This window comes from Herpailurus yagouaroundi, unplaced genomic scaffold (assembly GCF_014898765.1).
Source record: "Herpailurus yagouaroundi ecotype Mexico unplaced genomic scaffold, PumYag 162, whole genome shotgun sequence".
In the NCBI taxonomy this organism is placed as follows: Eukaryota; Metazoa; Chordata; class Mammalia; order Carnivora; family Felidae; genus Herpailurus; species Herpailurus yagouaroundi.
Window position 1 is genome coordinate 226,913 of NW_024412403.1, and position 19,982 is coordinate 246,894.

The 19,982-nt window shown below is 50.1% G+C and overlaps 1 protein-coding gene across 9 annotated transcripts in view; it reads right to left on the minus strand.

Moving 5' to 3' along the window:
• The window catches only part of DIP2A (disco interacting protein 2 homolog A), a 109,411-nt gene that overhangs the window by 29,034 nt on the left and 60,395 nt on the right, over positions 1-19,982 (minus strand). For 8 of the 9 annotated variants that reach the window (XM_040483661.1, XM_040483659.1, XM_040483655.1 and 5 more), the window contains 13 exons: positions 16,874-16,984; positions 15,497-15,620; positions 15,041-15,150; positions 14,498-14,600; positions 12,971-13,035; positions 12,643-12,736; positions 11,153-11,272; positions 9,579-9,693; positions 8,044-8,183; positions 6,017-6,153; positions 5,533-5,613; positions 4,989-5,116; positions 2,952-3,066 (listed from right to left, as the gene is read on the minus strand). In XM_040483661.1, the coding sequence (XP_040339595.1) occupies positions 2,952-3,066; positions 4,989-5,116; positions 5,533-5,613; positions 6,017-6,153; positions 8,044-8,183; positions 9,579-9,693; positions 11,153-11,272; positions 12,643-12,736; positions 12,971-13,035; positions 14,498-14,600; positions 15,041-15,150; positions 15,497-15,620; positions 16,874-16,984 (1,443 nt within the window). Of the gene's footprint in view, positions 1-2,951; positions 3,067-4,984; positions 5,117-5,532; positions 5,614-6,016; positions 6,154-8,043; positions 8,184-9,578; positions 9,694-11,152; positions 11,273-12,642; positions 12,737-12,970; positions 13,036-14,497; positions 14,601-15,040; positions 15,151-15,496; positions 15,621-16,873; positions 16,985-19,982 lie in introns of those variants that run through there. The other variant, XM_040483664.1, reaches the window with a different exon arrangement.

Below are 19,982 nucleotides of genomic sequence, written 5' to 3' on the forward strand. Positions count from 1 at the left end.
GGTCCGTGAGTTCGAGCCCCGCGTCAGGCTCTGGGCTGATGGCTTGGAGCCTGGAGCCTGTTTCTGATTCTGTGTCTCCCTCTCTCTCTGCCCCTTCCCCGTTCATGCTCTGTCTCTCTCTGTCCCCAAAATAAATAAACGTTGAAAAAAAAAAAAAAAAGAAATGAAAAAATCATTTAAAAAAGTTCTCACCACAAGAAAAAAGTTTGTAATTATGTATGGTGATAAATGTCAACTAGGCTTACTGTGGTGATCACAATATATATAAATATGATATTATGTTGTATACCTGGAATTAATATTATGTCAATTATATCTCAATTTAAAAATAAATAAAAGATATGGCACCTGGGTGGCTCAGTCAGTTAAGCATCTGACTTGGGCTCAGGTCATGATCTCACAGTCCATAAGTTCAAACCCCGCACCAGGCTCTGTGCTGACAGCTCAGAGCCTGGAACCTGCTTCAGATTCTGTTTCCCTCTCTCTCTTCCTCTCTCCTGATCATGCTCTCTTCCTCTCTCAAACATAAATAAACATTAAATAAACAAATAAATACAATTATTAATTTTTATTTTTATTTATTTATTTTTTTCAACGTTTATTTATTTTGGGGGCAGAGACAGACAGAGCATGAACGGGGGAGGGGCAGAGAGAGAGGGAGACACAGAATCGGAAACAGGCTCCAGGCTCCGAGCCATCAGCCCAGAGCCCGACGCGGGGCTCGAACTCGCGGACCACGAGATCGTGACCTGGCTGAAGTCGGACGCTTAACCGACTGCGCCACCCAGGCGCCCCTAATTATTAATTTTTAGAGATGTGATAGTGATATTTCTTGTTTAAAGAAATAACAAAATCTTTTTTTTTTATTAATTTTTTTTTTAACGTTTATTTATTTTTGAGACAGAGAGAGAGAGACAGAGCATGAACGGGGAGGGGCAGAGAGAGGGAGACACAGAACCTGAAACAGGCTCCAGGCTCTGAGCTGTCAGCACAGAGCCCGACGCGGGGCTCGAACTCATGGATCGGGAGATCATGACCTGAGCCAAAGTTGGCCGCTTAACCGACTGAGCCACCCAGGCGCCCCAAGAAATAACGAAATCTTTACAGATAAAATGTGATGTCTGGCATTTGCTTCAAAACACTCCCAAGGGAGGGGCTCCTGGGTGGCTCAGGCCGTTAAGCATCCGACTTCAGCTCAGGTCATGATCTCATGGTTTGTGAGTTCAAGCCCTGCGTCGGGCTCTGTGCTGACAGCTTGGAACCTGGAGCTTGCTTCAGATTCTCTGTCTCCCTCTCTCTCAAAAATAAATAAATATTAAAAAAAATTTTTTTTAATAAATAATAAAAAAAAAACCCCACTCCTGGGGGTGCCTCGGTGGCTCAGTTGGTTAAATGTCTGACTTCGGCTCAAGTCATGGTCTCCCAGTTTGTGAGTTCGAGCCCTGCGTTGGGCTCTGTGCTGATAGCTCAGAACCTGAAGCCTGCTTTGAACTCTGTGTCTCCCTCTTTCTCTGCCCCTCCTCCTCTCGCACTCTCTCTCTCTTTCAAAAGTGGATAAACATTAAAAACAACAATAACAAAAAAGAACAACAAAAAAACCCCACTCCTGAGGGAGAAGAGGAAGAGGCCTGGTGGGGACACAGATGGGGCCTGGATTGGTAACTGTTGAACAGAGTGATAGGAACATGGGGATTATTACATTCTTCTTTTTTTGTTGTTGTACTAAAAATATTCCATAATAGGGGAACCTGCGTGGCTCTGTTGGTTAAGCATTTACACTGTTGCCCATAGCAGTTTTTATTCATAACAGTAAAAAATTAGCAACCCAAACGTACATCAAGACGGAAATAGGTAAGCAAAGAAACACAACTCAGCAATCAAAAGGAATTAACCACTGATCCACACAACACAAGGAATCTCAAAAACATGCTGAGGCAAAGAAGCCAGACAGAAGAGCAAACACTGTGTGATTCCCTAACACAGAACGTCTGTACAGGAAGGAAGACGTCCTATGCTGCTCCCCTGTACTGACACAAAGCCTGTTCTCTGGGCCGGCCAGCAGCATGGGGGCGAGGGACACTGGAGTGATGCAAATACTCTGCATCTTAGATATCGTTGTGTAGTGTTACTTGGGTGCATACTTTTGCCAAAACTCATCAACCTGCCCACTTAAAAATGGGCTCATTATACCTGTAAGTTCCATCCAATCAAGTCGACTGAAAACCTCTCACTGAATGGTACCTTTAAAGCTGATGTGCTTTACCGGACGTAAATTTTACCCCCTTACCCCCAAAGAGAATATGTTGAACCCCAGTTCAGTATGTGAGAAATGAGTGCCGTGCAGGGAAAGATGGTGCCAGTGAGTGGGCAGAGGGACAGACTGGGACAAGCAAGTGTAACAACATGCCAATCACTGCAGAACCTAAAGACTGCATATTAGGAATTTTCTGTACATTTCTTTCAACTTCGCTGTATGTTTGGCATTTTCATAAAATGTTGGGAAAAGCGCTGGTGTGGATGAGCACAAGCTCTCATTTCTCACCAGCCCCCGGGGCAATGGCCTGCTGTGAATCCAAGTAAGAGTCTCTCTTTAAATCATCCTAATTGACAGATTTATGGGACTGCTGTTTTGGGACATACTAACCCTTGAATAGCATTACGGTTTCAAAATGCTGTTCTCTCATCCTCACAAAGCCCATGTTTATTTAGTGCCCACTGTATGCAGGCAGTGCGGGGTGGAGGGTCCTGGAAGCCACGACTCTCAGTGGGTCAACCCTGTGACCAGGTGGGGGGCAACCACACATCGGCCTGCGCAGCACGGCTACAAAAGGTGCTCCAAACACTGAGGTAGAGAACAGGGCAGGCAGGCAGGGCGCCGAAGGGAACAGCTGTATACTTGGACTCATCACACTCCGAAAAAGGCAGAAAGGCAGCGAGCCGCCTGGGCCCACCTGCAGCACGCGACTCATCCACTGGAAGCTGTCCTCCTCGGAGGCATCAGGCCGCTGCTCAGCCACAAGCACGATCCGGTCATCGTGCAGCACCGTCACGGAGAACACGGCAATCCTGGGGGAAGACGAGGACAAAAATGACCACCCAGCAAAGGGCACTGAGCAGGACACAGACACTCGCTCTCACTTGGACGATGTGAAAGTGCTAGTGTTCACAAGCCAATCTAGCAACCGGCTGCTTGCTTCAAATCTAAAGAGCAACCAGTCCCTAATCTCCTACAGTGTGGCTGAAATAAGTTCCAATTCACTAAAACAAAAAGGACTTCAGGGGAGAGCAAAACAACCAGGCACATATCGTAAAAGACAATTTTCCTTAATTATAATACATGTGGTACATTTCCGTGTGCAGAAATCTTTGTCCACAAGTATTATGAGTTCTATGGGGTGCCTGAGTGGCTCAGTCGGTTAAGTGTCCAACTCTTGGTCTCAGCTGGGGTCATGATCTCATGGTTCATGGGTTCAAGCCCCGCATCGGGCTCTGTACTGACAGCGTGGAGCCTGCTTGGGATTCTCTCTTTCTGCCCCTCCCCCTTGCTCTCTCTCAAAATAAATAAATTCTAAAAATTTCTTTTAATAACTTAAACATCCTTAAAGTTAAATAATAACTTAAAAGCCTGCTTCTCAGACGCTGCCCTCCCTCCATGCGTGTGCCCCCTCCCCTGGGGTCTGCTTTCTGGACGCCAGCCCTTTTCTCACTCCATCTCTCTTAATTTTTCTTTTCAACTTTCTTTTTCCTTACTTCCGGAGAAGTTCCTTAATCTGACTTTCCAACTTATCACTTCCTTCTCTAGCTGTTATCTATCCTACTGTTTATTCCATTTATCATGTTTGTGTTTAAGAACAAAGAACTCCTTTCACGTGCTAGCATTCTTGGGACATTGTTCCTGTAGGGCACACTCTATCGGCTGTGGCTCATTTTGAGGTGGTTACGGTGGTGGGGACAGGAAGGTACCCTGTCCAATGGGAGATGCAATCACCCAGACCTCCATTAATCACTTGAGATGGCATGGATTTCTCAGGGTTGGCCTTCGCCTCCAGGTACCACCAGGTTCCGGTGGCCTCCCTAATCTAGTCCAGAAACAGGTGTGGGCCACCCTGACCTTATGCCTATGGATACCCACACCAACAGTGTCCCATTTTTGCTGTGAGGGCAGGTCACGATGTCCTGGCGTCCCATGCTCTAGGCACCCATACAGGCTTGCCCTGCCAGTTTCTCCAGGGTGGTCATCCCCCACCCCTGTTGTCCTGACCTAAGAGAAGGGCCAGCAGTGCCCACCATTTGGCAGAATTCCTTAAGGATTTCTTTAAGGGATATTCAAAGGCAGGGTCTAGCCAGGCTCAGGGGTACCTTAGTGTGAGTAACAAGAGCCCCCCGCTTGAGAAGAAAATTGAAAAAGCTCTGTCAGTTGGATGCGCCAACTAGGAGACCAGGCTGCTCCTCCAGGGCAAAGAGCTCAGGAAGTGAACAGAGTCAGACAGGGTTTTCCTCTCCTCACCCCAGCTGCCCTGGGTCTAGGCCAGAGGTCCATTTATTGGCTCAACAGAAACGAGAATCTTTAAAGGGCTTGCCTAACACACTAGAAAAGCTGAATTGATTCTTATCCCAGGAGCAAGGTAGGGCCTCTGTGTGTCTCGCTGAACCTTAGCAGAAGAGACACTCGGCCATCGGTGATTTCAGAGCACCTGGTACGTGGTTGTTTCGGTTTGCAAGTCTAGGTTCTAGGATGCTGACCCAAGTGCTCCATGGGCCTCATCCTCTGAAAGAGCTGCGTGAGCACTGTGAGAGGTGAGGACAGAACAGGCTCCTGGCTGCAAAGATCATCCTCTTTCTGTGAAGTTTTTCTGATGGGCCGGAAGTTTTAGGTTTTGTGTATTCAAATCACTGGGCTTTCCTTCCACTGAAGAGAGACTTCTCAACTCAAACTGTAAGTAGAGAAGGGATCTAGAGCCACAGCACAGGGACCCGCAGCGCATCACCTGCCTCTGTAGACAAACTTCATGGGCTCCACAGCCAGCGCAGTGGCCACGATGTCATCCGCATTGTGTCTACGAACTCCAACCACCATTAGCCCATCCAGCTTGCCCACGACAAAAACCAGGTTATCCTGGAAGCAAGGACGCTGGTCAGGACTCAGGATACGCAGGCAAGCCCTGGGGGGTCAGGCAGCTGATGGCTGCTCCAAGCAGCCAAAAGCACATGGAAACCAAGGAACAGACGGGTCCACATGGCCCAGGGGTGGCTATGGGGTGGAAGGGTCATGCAGCCTGGTGGGCTGGGCTGGGGGCCAGGGGACATCTGGAGGGAGTCGGCGGTGGAAAGGTGAAGCTGTACAGGACTCCTACTGCTACCGGGCCTACGGGCATCAGGAACATCCTGAGCTGACAGTCCTGTCGTGTTTGCTGTCCTGTGCACTATGGGATGTGGAGAGTAGTCCATGGCCCCTAGATACCCAATAGATGCGGGCAGCGTCCCTCCCACTGAGGTGTGGAGGCCCAGGTCCTGGCAGCAGAACATACTCACAGGCCCAATGAAGCCCAGCAGCCCTGTCCTGGTGAAAGGCCTGTCAGACACGGGGGCTCCTCCTGCTGTGACCGGGACAGTCTGCATAGAACAGAGAGGGGACAGTCAGGCTGTGGTCCATGGATAATCAACCAGCTGGCCAGTAAGACCCAGCAGGCAAGCAGGAGAGCTCAGCACACACTCTGCCTGCTGGCAGATGAGGCTGTCGCCCAAGGTTCCCTGGGCGGGGGAAGGAGTCCCTGCCAGCAGATGAGACCCTCCTGGGGCTCCCACACCCAGCATGGCCTGTGTCCCTCCTGCTACCCCCTTATTTCCACGTGTCCAGTGCCTGGCCCAGAGGAGTGCGCACTCATTGGACTCATCCCAACAAGTCAACACTTCCAACATGCAAAGTGCTGGCTTCCAGGAGCTGACCTTGCCCAGTGTGCTGCATCAGTGCTTATGGAACTTAACTCCAACATAAAGGTCACAAAAAGGTACAAACCTCAAAGACGCTCTTTGTGATTCCAAGTAGTCCATAGTACGCTGTGCCAGTTGCGCTGGAATTGACACATATTTCTCCAACCTCATCAGTTTTACAGAGATAAGGGGTACCTTCTACCTTCACAACACACACATCAGCTGAAAAGAGAAAAAACCCTCAAAATCATAAGCATGGAAATACACGTAAATGGGTCATTCACAGAGATCTACTTGCTGCTACGTCTGCAGTTATGGGAACAAAACATTATACACGCAGTGTGTTCTTAGGATGAGTTCTAGGACATGTAGAATCCACGCTCTATGCAGGCGCAAATCTACATTTTATACGTAGTGTGTAACCACAACACAATGCATCCTGCACGTATAAGCCCGGGCTGACAGGATTCCACACCCCCCCTCATGTGGCCCTCCTGAACCCACGGGACAGGCCGGCTGACCCCATAGTTCCCTTGTCACTAAGCAGTTCCCCAGCAGACAATCCTGGGCATTGGGGACCTTGCCTGTCAGGTCACTGCAGCCCCAGGCCGGCCAGCCCTGCAAGAGCAGGCCCACAAACAGCTTCCAACAGAAGAGTGACGTGCGTGCCAGAACACACAGGTGTCTGTTAAAACAAACTCGGTCACTCAGTGATGAATTAAGCAGCCTGTGGGGGCCTGCGCACTGCCCTCCCTTGGACTCTAATACATGCTCCTGTCCAAAGACTCAGGCGATCAGGAAGACAAAGAAGGGGCACTCATTCAGCGACTTTTGTTTATTCACAAATCCGACCATGTTCTGTAAAGTGGAGGCTGGTGCTCCTGTGCAGGTCACTGTGAGCCCACAGCTCACAGCCAGATACTCTCACAATAAGGCACGAAAGGCCGCAAATCCACTTCATGGGGGGCTAACACAGTGCAAGGTTAAGTATCTGCTTAGCAAGGCGCCATCAGCCCTCACCGGGCCAATCGGCTCCACAACTGTCCCAGTGAACACATGCTGACCTGGGGAGCACTGCACACACACACCCAGAAGAGCACTATACACACACACACACACTCACACACATACATACACACACACACACACGCACACACACACACACACATGCATATAGGGGAGCACTATACACACACACCTAGGGGAGCACTGCACGCGCACACACACGCACACACCCGCGGGACCACTGCATACACACATGCACCGAGAAGAGCACTATGCACACACACTCCTAGGGGAACACTGTGCACACACATGCACACTCCTCAGGGAGCACTGTACGCACACACACACACACACACTCCTAGGGGAGCACTGTGTGCACACATGCCTAAGGAGGGTGGTCAAGATAGTTACCCATGAATCTCAGAAAGGCCTGCATGGTGAGGAGACAGCAGAGCAGCTGTGAGGTCATCGCAGTGAGGGGTAACCTCAGAGCAGCATGAACAGAGCATCCCCTATTCACAACTGTCACTAGGGACTCCTGGGCCAGGCTCAGTGCTCAGTTTCCCTCTGCGACACTTAGGTCGCTCTATCACCCTCTCCTGTGGCATTGCCATGGGGCCAGCATTCAGGCGCACGGGGCCTAATGGGCAGGAGGGCTCACGTAGGCCTTTCTGGAAGCCACAGGAATTTCCTGGAAGCTTCAGGGTCATGCTCCTAATGTAACACATACTCCTTGCTGGTATAACCCAATTATCAGGCTGTTTACAGACGTGCAGTGAGGTTAAATGCCTCAACGTGTATGATGCACGAAGCCTGTACCTGGCCTGCAGGGACTGCTCCATTTCCCAGACACCAGACAAGCACAAGTCAGGTTCAGAGGCCACAAGCACACCCTCATATTTTCGCTCAACCTTAAATTTATCACAAGGGCAGGCAAAAACTGAAAAGATGTATTACAAATTAAAACACCAATTTATACAGAAAAACATTGTTAATAAGCCTTTTACTTATGTGCTTGCAGAGCACTCCTTCAAAGCCTGGAGCACTTTGGACTCTCCTTCTGTCAACCGCTCGCAGGACAAGACACACTCCGGCTGCATCCCTCACCTCCAGGCAGCACCTGACCCACGTCCTGAACAGTAAGAACTGACAACTTCTCTTCAGTATCAACTCTGATCACGCCAAAACTGAGACCGCTCATCGACAGGACAGCTTTTCGTGGAGGAGGTCCTCCCAGGTCTGGTGGCCTAGAAAACGAAACCAGACCAGCTGACAAGGGGACAGAGCCCATGGGGGAAGGGACCCACGGCCCACCTAGCCTGCAGGACGATGCTGCACCAAAGCCCCTCTCGGCACCACACCCTGTGAGGACAACAGGCCACACGACTGGCCACAGCAGACAGTCTTCCTGAAGGCGCTGCAGCGTTTCCACCCCACGTGCTATTCCCCACGTGGGGACCTGCACACACCTCCCACCCAGAGGCAGGGTCTGCGTCCCTTCCTTCATCTGGTGGGCCTGTGACAACCGTGTAAGTGATACTATGTGACTTCCCAGGAGGGGTCCTAACGGTGATTCAGCTTCTACCTGGCTATGCTGAGACCTTTGCTGGGAGCCCTGGGCAGCCAGGTGAGCAGAATGACGTGCCTGCACAGGCCCAGGGCAGCCCGCTCCAGAGACCAGAGACTGTGCAGGAAGCCACGTCTGCCAGTCCAAACTCCGGACACAGAGAGCGAAGGGAAATACAATGGCTGTTGCCAGCAGGTGTGGGGGTGGGGTGCGCAGCTGCAGCTGGGACCCGAGTAACAAAGGTCAGTGTTTTATCCAGTGAGAAAAAGCACACTGTTGGGCAAGAGAAGTCACCACAGAACAAAGGAATGAAGAACACCTTATGGCGTGTGAAGGATAAAGATGTTATTTTTCTTGCTGAGTTGTTAAAATTCTAGGATTACTGAAGACTTGCACATATGAAAGCACAGACTATGAATATACTAATCTAACATTCCCGACTAACCATACCGCCCCCCACCCCAGGATGCAACTCGGAGCTGCTGGGGACAAGAGCCCTGGGGCAGGCGAGAGGTGACCCGGGAAGGAAAAAGTGGCCTGGGGAGCGCCATGGGTGTGGGAGGAGCACAGGAAGGACGAGACCCTGCCCTCTGGGCTGTGATGGAGGAGCACAGACGGCCCTGGGGGCTTCCCCGTGAGTGGGCGGTGCTAAGCATGGGTCACGGTGCTTCTCCAGGAAGGGTGAGGGCCCCACAAGCACAGACCCCCGTGCACGGCCTGCCAGCACCGCAGATGCAGGGCCCTCCCCAGGGCAGGGAAGAGCCCTGGGCTGCTATGTTTACCAAGGCCAAGGAGGAGGAGAGGCGCTCAGGGAAGACAAGCCCATGATTACAGTCCCGGGAGCAGCTACACAGGTCCCACCACCAACAGGGCGAGGGGCATGTGCCCCGGGGGACCGCGCCATCACTCTGCACACACGCCTGGGAACCTGGCACAGGATGGCGCGTTGACTGCTCCAGAGCGTTGACTGCTCCTACTGCTCAGAGACAGACTGGCTGTATTTGGTACCACAGGTAATTCAGCTGTAGGGAGTGAGAACTCCGTGTTTACAAGACTGAGCAAGCAACCACATTACCTGCGGATGGCGACCGTCAGCGCCTCAGGAGAACTGGCGCAAGGACAGATGACCTCTGGCCTCAGCCCTCTAGACTGGAAGACATTGAGGAACGCATCACAGGAGGATATGGACCCTGCGTAAGACAGAGGGAGACAAGCGGAGGGGTGGGCTGTTTCCATGAAAAACATGGTGCATTTTGAAATCACTAGCAGAGAAGAGTTGGAAATTCCTCCCAGAAAGCCTGTGTCTAACCCCTGCCGTGTTTCTGAGTTCTAACTCACAGCCAGCCTTGCCCTCACCCCTCCTCCCAGGTCTGCTGGGTGGGAAGTGACAGAGGAGTGTTTACAGGCAACTCTTCCTCCTCACAAGGCCCAGGTGCATGTAAGCGCCTGCTGCGGAAAGCGCCTTGGGGCCACGGGGTCCCTGCCATGAGCGGCCCATGCACCACCCCCACGCTGCCCCCCTGCTTCTTCCCTGCTCTCCCTGGCCAGTCTGGGGTGTCACAGATGTGGGAACTCAGTTCCCCGGTAGGTGGGTGCTGCCTGCTTGGGGCCGCAACCATCAGGACCCCAGGGCCGTACCACAAACCTCAAGCTCTCTGCCACAGAGAGGCCCAGGAAGGGGAGGGGCCCGCGTCCCGCTCGTGCTGGGCACTGGTAGACAGCAGAGGACACACAAGACAACCCAGCTCATTCAGGGGGGCATGCGGAGCGGCAGGATCTGAGGTTTGTGGAGGATCAGGTCTGGCGAAGGGCTTCCTCGTGGAAGCCTAGCGACTGGGAGGGTGGAGGCAGTGCCAGGTGAGAAGTTGTTGGCAGTGGGCTGTTCAGGTGGCTCGGGGACACAGAGCAGCGAGCAGCTTTTGGTATCTTGGAGGCAGGATGGAGGAGGCCCTGCTGGGCCCAGGTGTGGGTGGAAGAGCTAGAAGGCGGTGTGCCCTCCTGAGCGGTGGGGGACCCAGGGGTGCAGGGCTCTCAGGGCCCTTCTCACTAGGGGACTAGATGAAAGGCCAGCCTCTGGTCCAGGGTGGTTGCAATGCAAAAACAGCAGCACACAGCTGTTAAACCCACAAGAAAACCCACCTACCTGGTCAAGGGCTTTGTGCTGCATAGAAACCCCACCAAAGGTCAACGGAGCCTCCCCTGCGGCAGGCCTCGGACAGCCCCCAACGGGCAGCCACACTCAGACCCTGTGCAGAGCCCAGGGCGCACATCAGCCGCCAGGGGAAATCCCACAAGGAGGTGGAGCCAGATCAGTGGGGCCACAGGGACCAAGGACGGAGGCTGGGACAGGCTCCCAATTAACATCTACATTCTGGTCATTTCTTAATGTATCTTCTGTCAATGGTGTTAAAACTGCTTTTAAACTCAGAGCCTTCATAAACATGCATGGGAGATACCAGTGAGTACCCCCCCCCCTTGCTCCCCACCACCAGGGGTTGTATGTCACAGCAGGTTACAGGACATTCATTTATTTCATGCACACGGAATGTTGCCATGCTGTTTCTTCCATATTCTACTAAAGCCTCTTCCCCCCCAGAGTCAGGCCTGAGGGAGGAGAGGCCACGTCCTCCATCAGCTGGGCTTACTCACAGGGGTTTGCGCCATCAGCCACGATCAGCATGCGCAGCGAGCTGAGGCTGACGTCCCTCTGTCCTCGCTGAGCTAGGAGAGACCAGTGCATGTCTCGGGATTTCACCAGCGCGGCCCGGGCTGCAGAGGAGGAGCACAGACATGCCCTGTGTCATGGGAAAGTGGTGCCCTGGCACCTCACAGACACACATGCAGGTGCACGAGAGGACAGACAACACAGACTTGTGTTTCTGGCCACAGGCTCCCTGCAGCCATGTCCCATAGGCAGTGCAACTGTCCTGACCTGCTGTGCTTAAAAACCAGCTCTGAGGTCTGATTCAGACACAGAAATCTCAGATCTGTCTCCCAACTTTAATTTTCTCTTGGAAGCTCTATCTTGCTCTTCCCATGTCTGCTCTTCTGTCTTCTGTGGTCCCTACCTGAGCTGCTGACTCACATGGTCATGTGGCCAGGCCTGCCGTGTGCTGGGAAGACACCAGGATGTGAAGAGACAGACTCGGCCCTCAGTCCTGGCTGCGCACAGACGAGTGGGCCACACCTGCCAAATCCACCACAACTTGAGCTGTCCTCCATAAAACAGGAGAAACAGAGACAGCTACCACCCAAGGCTGTTGCAAAGATGCACAGCAGAGCACGCGCCCAACGTCCGCATGTGGCCGCCAGCGCTGCGATCAGCATGGGCAGTCACCGGGGACAAGTTAGTGGGAGAAAAGAGACCTGAGGCCCAGCCTCTGGGCTTTCTGAAGGTGCCCCCCAGCCCTGCTGGAGTAGAGACAGGGCCGAGGGTTGTGCAGGTGCTCAGGGAGCACTGCAGCTAACCAAGGCAGGGGGCAGGGCAGGGCACGGCAGAGCCCATGGGCAGCCCCATGGCACTCTGTCTACATTGCTTCTTTGGAATCAGCAGCTCTGCTAGTGGTGGCTTGAAAAGCCCGGCTTCAGATTAAAACCCTCTCTATCTACTACTAAGAATTGAGAGTAGTGATGTGACTATAAAGGAAATTTCAAGAGAATAAAATCAGAAGCCTATGGTCCTTGCAGGAGAGAGCTGTCATGGCGCTGTCCTCCACAAGGGTCATCCAGGCCGTGCACGCAGGTCAGGCAACGTCTGAGACGTGGTCACGGCACACGCGGGCTGTGGGGGCTCCTCAGCCCGCATCTGCAGTTCTGTGTGTCAGCTTTATTGTTTTCTTAATCTAAGTGACCTCTTCTTTTTTTTTTTTTTAATTTTTTTAACGTTTTATTTACCTTTGAGACAGGGAGAGACAGAGCACGAACGGGGGAGGGTCAGAGAGAGAGGGAGACACAGAATCTGAAACAGGCTCCAGGCTCTGAGCTGTCAGCACAGAGCCTGACGCGGGGCTTGAACTCACGGACAGTGAGATCGTGACCTGAGCTGAAGTCGGACGCTTAACCGACTGAGCCACCCAGGCGCCCCCCAAGTGACCTCTTTAATGAAGGGTGAATCCAACGACGGTGCTGTTTCCCGTTACCTTTATACGAACACACTTTCTGAATCCAGGACAGTGGGTTCACTTTCATCAGTGCGTACGGGATGCTGACCACGTGCATCCTATTCATAACACTCTGTGAAAAAAAGACAGAGGTGCTCAGGGGCAGACCTCGTCCAGGGGCAGACAGCAGAGGGCCACACCACGCCAGAGAAGGCAAAGATAACGTCAATGGCCTTCTCATGATGACACTTCATTTCAGATAAGGGTTAATTACATCACCTAAAAATAGGGATTGGTGTCATCTATTGATAGGAAGCACTAGAATCCCTCATTGCAACAATTAGATCATTTAGCATACAACACTCACTGTTAACACTCCATGCCACAGACCAGCATCCCTTTTGAAATCCAGCACATTTGTTAATGTTTCAGCTGAAAGTGGACAAAGATGGTTAAACCACTGAGTGACCCTCTTCACAAGTCATGTGCATTTTTAAAGAAACCAAGATGAATACATCATTGACATGAAGGGTTTTAGGAAACATACACAACATTTCCAAACACCATGCACTAATTCATCAATTATCTTGGTTATCTATTCATATTACCAGAAAAACTCAAAAGTAGGTCAATATGATTTTGGATTCAAACAGAGAGCTATGCTGATCCCTGGTCCAAAAACACAAGCAACGGCGTGCCCAAGGCGGCTGCTCAAGCCTCTCACTCTGCAGTGAGATGTGGGGTGAGGACTCACCATGGACACGCTTACTTCTCACTTTACACCCAGACTCCCCCATTTCTCACACCGAGGCCACTACCCTCCATCTTCGGGCAATGTCACGGGCTGCTCGTGTTATAGCCCCCTCAGAAAGCTGCCCCTTCTCTCTGCTCTCCCCCAGCGGAGGTGGCGGACGCATGAGCGGGTGGCGACCCAGGCCGCACACAGCCTTGTGCTCGGCAGGACCTGGCTCCAGGCCCCACACAGGGGCTGTGAGCAAATGTGGCCCCCATCAAAACCACAGCAACGCCCAGGTGCATCCCCACAGGATGGACACCAAATGTGAACACAGGTCTGCTGTGCCAGGAAACACGAGTGCTTTCTGAATAGGTTCTGTGCACACGCTCCCTTTGTTAGCTAAAGAGCCCACATGAGAAGGGATACATAGATCTTGACAAAAAGAAAACCATGTGACTTGATTTAACGAATCCAATTTTTAAAAAATTATTCAGGCCCTTGAATATCTCTAAAATCATTTTCCAAATCTTAACTGAAGTCTTCAGCTACCCCTTTTAATTTCATTATTTTTTTACCCCTTACTTTTAAACACCCATATTTTAGTTATTTAAACACACCATTCAATTTACTTTCTAGTTTTATTCAATTCCAGTATTGCTATGGTAAGGAAACTACCATGTATCCATTGTTATAGTTTTTAAAATAACAGTTCTCTAAGTTAAATATCCAATATTTAACAGTAAATTGGGGGGGGGGAGCTACCTATATGTTACCAACAGAAAATCTACAACCATAAAAATTCCATTTCTGTATTTGCATGCATGACAGCTTAAGCCGAAACCATACTCATAGAATATAGTAATACAAACGTGGGTCCAATAAGATGGTTTTCCATTTTTTTTTTTTTAATGCAAGATACACTGCCTCTCAGCTACATCACAGATTGAACCAGCCCACCAGGCATAAGCAAGTGGTAGTGTGTGAATTTCATGCTCTGTAAAATCAACACGCACATATATTTTTTGGAAAGGCCCCTGAGTGGGGCTGCCGGGGTGACCTAACACCCACGCCTCCAGCACGAGCAGAGAGAGCACCGAGCACTCTGGCGACTGGCCCCACCTGGGGCAGAGGCTGGAAGAGCTGCCCGCATGCCCTTACCTTCCGAGTAGCCGCAAGCCTGGGTCAGAGCCCGGCATTGTGCCAGCAGGGATGCGTGGGACACCGTGACCCCCACTGTGCTGCCTTCTTTGCTTGTTTTATACTGAAAGATTTCAAGAAAAAAAATCCATTATGTGACGCTTCTGGAGGCCACAGCAGACAGAATGGGAGGCTGACAGAACTTAAAAAGGAGAAGTGGTCAGTCGTCTGTCCCTCACTAACCATCCTGTCACACCAGAGCACACTTTATGCCATGACTCTCAGGGTGACACCCACAGAGGAAACTAGGACACACCGTGGGGCAAGTGTCCCAGCACACTGGTACACACAGGCTCCCCCTCACTGCTGACATCCCGAGGGAGCTGGGGAGGGATGATCAAGCAGGAGTGAAACCAGACCTGACTGAGCTCCCGTCCTACCCTTTCTGCCTCTGAGGTGATGGTAAGACAGAGGGTAAGTGTAAGCCTGTGACCACGCACACTGTCATGGGAAACGAGCTGGGCTCGTGGGGTCCGCAAGCTCCGAGCGGGACGAGGTCATTACCTCGATGTAGGCAGTCCCGGCCCCTGCATCCCGGGCCGGTGGATGCCAGTCTTTCGGGGGCTTGGTCAGATGCTTCCCATCGATCACCAACCAGGCGAGAGGGGGCCAACCTGTGAAGGCACGGACAAGGCACCGGCCCAGGCAAGTGGTGAGTGGGTCTCAGGGCTGAGCCGCCCGCCACTGGCAACTAGCCACTGAGCACCCAGGGAGCAGAAGTCTTGGTCCCGTTTACTCTACATTAGTTCATATTTAAGTCAGTGGGTGCCTCCGACCTGTGGCCACCACACCAAACAGCGCAGGCCTAGACCCTGAACTGGGGCAAGGGGTGGGTGGCGAGATACACAGGCTTGTGACCGGGACCTCACTCCTGAAGACCCCTCAGCCCACATAAGGTTCGGCTGCCACGAAAGGGTACCCGCACACCGCAGGTGGACTCCCACGCCTGCAGGGGCCTACCTTTGAAAGCTGCCACCTCTCCGGTCTGCGCCTTGGGCAGGCCTTTCTGACAAGCATCCGTGGTCAGGGCCAGGGCAACGCCACAGCTTCCCAGCAGAAACCCAACCTGCTGGCTGCCGGCGTCCTGCACAAAACATGGCGAGGCGCTCACAGGGCCGCCACCAAGGGCCCTGCCCGCTCAGGCCCACACACAGAAAGCAGAGTGCTTCACCTTGCCCTTGCAAAGTCCTACAACCCAATCCTATGTAGTGGAGACTATATTTTCATGAAAGTAAAATATAAGCATTTTTAAATTTAAAAGACATATTTTTGCAATGAAATACAAAGTTCTAGATAATAGGCTAATTTCTCAAAGTGTTTTCCTGCAAACGACATTTTGGAGCATTTTAATAAACTCCAAAAATAACAGCATGGAAATTTCCACTTGAATTGTGTTTAAAATTTACATATTAACCTGGGGAGTCCCGACCTTTGACACTTTTACTTATTCCCCACAGAAATGCACATTCCCTGTCAACGCTTCTTCTATATGTGTCCCTCAGTAAAGGTTTGTCATTTTCTTCTTGCAGGTTTGACAAACCTCTTGCTTCTTCCGAAGAGTCTCTGTAGTCAAATATCTGTTCATCATATATTATCCTTTGAGATATACTGGTTTTATTTAAAACTTTACTTTTGGGATTCTTGAGTATTTGTTGCTGACAATGCTCACTTTAAGTACCTGAACTCTGAAGTGGTAGAGAGCTTTAATCTTCTAAAATACATGCTTTGTCTACTCCTAAAATGCTATTCGTTTTCCATAACCAGATTACTGACACTTACACTTAAGATGGACTGGCTACCCAGAACATCAGCAAGCTCCCCACATTAATCATTTGTTGGTAACAAAAAAGGCATGCTGTTATGTAAGTGGACAGAAATGCAAGAAAATTTCCATCTTGCATATTCAATATTATCACTGAGAAGTGAGCTACAATACATTAATTACTGTGTGATTTATTTATTCCCAAGAAATGAAAATTATTATCAATAAGCATATGGTTTTGGGAGAAAGTTTAACAAAATCTTATCAAATCATAAATTCTATTCATCAGAGAAAAAATGCTCACTGTCTGTACTGGAAAGTTCACAGAGATGATATATTAGCTCCATCTACAGCTTCTAAAAGTCCCTTTCACCAGCAAGATACATACAAATGAGTAACTGTAGGTGAAACTGCATCTAATGTCTCCCGAAGTCCTGCCGTGCAGGACCCTCCCGTGGGTCAAAGCAGCACCTGTCTGCCAGAGCACGTCCTTTCCCGGGAGGGCAAGATAGGACGTGTCGCCTCTATGTGTCAGCTTTGGAAGAAAACCCCACGGCCCAGACAGAGTGAACTACCTTTCTTGTTAGCGGCACTTCTATGGGGACAGGAACCAGCTCTGCCAGGAGACAGCCATAAAACCCCACCATGAACATCACAGGGTCACTGTTCGGAAACACCAGGGCCACCTACAACAGCGCGAAGGAAAACCATGAAACCCACTCACGAAGCATGCGATCATTCTCAACACTCAGGATCTCTGCTGACTAGATGGAATCAGGGACAGTTTAGATGATCTTACAGCTTTTCAAATTGGGTTCAGAAAATGTAATTTGGAGGTTAATTCTTGGTCCTTAAACTCCCTCAACCATATAACTTTTCATAGTTTTTAGGCTGGGATCTTTATTCCACATGCAACAAAATAATTTAAAATGTTTGTGTCCAGAGGCAGTCTGGGGACCTGGCTCTGTGCACTCTATCTGGGCAGCAGCTGAGGACCCCTGGTGAGGTACCGCCCCCCCCCCACATCCGCCAGTCCAGGCGAGAAGTGCCGGAACCAACAGGAAGAGTGGACTCGGAATCAAATGACACCTAAAGTATCTTCCAGAAGGTAAGGTCCTAGCACCAAAGTTTTAGCTGAACAGATCTTCACTCAAGGCTTCAGTGTACTGACAGGGGAGGGGGGAGAGCACCGAACACCTCAACTAAGACCCCTACAGCTGCTGCCTCCTGCGGACTCCCTGGGGGGCCCACCTATCACCATGCTGCCACTGTTTAAGCCATATCTTCTATTTATCTTACATTTTTATTTTTATCAAAAACATTTTAAAAACACACAATTTAAGATGACAAAAAGTACTAATGAAAAGTAATACCCATATGCTCCGCCCTTCCTCACTCCCCAAGGCAACCACTTAAAAAATATCCTAGGGGTGCCTCGGTGGCTAAGTCGGTGAAGCATCAGCTCTGATTTCATCTGACTCTGATTTCGGCTCAGGTCAGGATCTCATGGTCGTGAGGCTGGGCTCTGCATTGACAGCATGGAGACTGCTTGGGATGCTCTCTCTGCCCCTCCCCAGCTGGCGTACCAGCATGCACACTCGCTCTCTCTCAAAACAAACAAACATTTTTTAAACATCTTACATCTTCCTCTTGCTATTTATTCATATTTTTAAATATTAGGATGCTTATACTACTATGTTCTATTTTTTGAACATGTCTCAGTATCGATTTTACTTCCTATCACTGTAGATGAACACTCAGCCCTCTGTGTTCCTGCCTCTTTCTCTTCCCCCATCCTCCAGCTTCCATTTCTTAGAACATCTGATAAACTTAAAAGCTATTTATGGAACAAGATTTTTATAAGCCCCAAATCTTGTAGTGAGTTTGCTTGAAACCATAAATGGTAAGTCAGAAGAGTGGACAGACTGCTGATGTGGGCCCTTGGACACAAAACAATGGCTGCTAACAACTCTCCACTTCATTAAGACAAAACTCAAGCTACACCTATAGTCTCTGCTTGAGGTCTGGAAATCGAGTTTCTAGCAAGTTAATTTGTTGAAAAGGGCAAAGCTCTCCTTCAAAAGTTGATGTAACAGTGGTTGCACCAGAACTATGACCTGTAGCTTTGAGACTAAATGTTTGGTATAAAAACATTTTTAGAGAATTTGTTATAAAGAGTCGTGTTTGTTCACTTTTACAAACTCTATTCCTCAAGGGAAGAGAAATTTGCCACCCACATCTCATAATTAGTTCATTCACTGTGATCCCGTCAATCTTTCATAATTAACCTAACTACGTGGACTCTCTCACAAGTCAAGAAGAATATCTGGAAGTCTCTGTCCCTGCAGGAATCTTTTTCAAGAAAAATAAATTAGTGATTCTGGATTCATTTTATTGAAAATTTTTTTAACGTTTATTTATTTTTGAGACAGAGAGAGACAGAGCATGAACGGGGGAGGGGCAGAGAGAGAGGGAGACAGAATCGGAAGCAGGCTCCAGGCTCTGAGCCATCAGCACAGAGCCCGACGCGGGGCTCGAACTCACGGACCGCGAGATCGTGACCCGGGCTGAAGTCAGACGCTTAACCGACTGAGCCACCCAGGCGCCCCGATCTGGATTCATTTTAAAGCACACCATAAATCAGGAATTCTTACATGCTTGTTCTAAGGCACAAGCATTATTCTCATACTATTCACATGTTTACAGCCTCGTTCACATCTGCTGATGGTGACAGCTACCACCACCTTTAGTTGCTTTGCTTTCCAGTTTCCACTGGCCAATTTGTTCTAAAATGCTCCACCACGTGTGTTAAATACCTATCGAAAGTATTTTCCAAGTAGCCAAGCAGTCGGGTGAGCTCCTAAGTCTTACCAGATGCTCAGGAGCAAGCCCCAATCCTGGGATCTCCGTCCTCCTGGGCTGCCCTGCTCTGCGGCTCACTCCTGTTCCCCTTGGAAGCTCAGAGGCTCCTTTCTGTACCTGGTCCTGCTGCGGAAGCAGTAAGGAGTGTTGCTGAGCTCTGCTGCAGGCCCTTCACTTTGAAGCTAACACCCTCCAGCTCCAGGATGTTGACTGGCGTTACTACAACCATTTACAACTCTCTACTCTCTGTCCTCCTTCCTGTCTGGAACTCCTACTGGCCAGATGCTGGACCTCCTTGACCAAGTCTCACGTTTGCACTATTTGTCCTTCCCACTTTCCATCTCTTAGTCTTCCCTACTAGCATCTTTTTCTTGATTTATGGAGCAATATGTTCATCTTAGTTCTCCAGGGAGAGTAATACTAATTTTGTAAAAATTCCTTTTCTGTTTCTGGCTTTCTGCCAAGTTTCTTTCCTCTTCCTCTCTCTTCCTCCCCTGCCTGGCCACCATCCCCTTTTCTTGTTTTTCTCTTCTTTGCCCTTTGGTTGTTCTCTTTCATTCAGGTTTCCTTCTTCAAATGCCCTTGGCTACTGGTTCTATTTAAAGAGTGGGCACTCAGAGTTGCATGAAACTTACAGTTTCACTACTGGGTGATCTGACCACAGGCAGCCTCTCTCACTAGATTTTCTCACTACTGGGTGTCCTGTCCTCTATCCTGGATGTTCTGGTCTACCTGCACTTCTCACGTCTGGTTCAGTTTGCCTGGAGCAGTGCTGACCAACAGAACTTTCTATGATAATGCAAATGTTCTATCTTCAAGCTA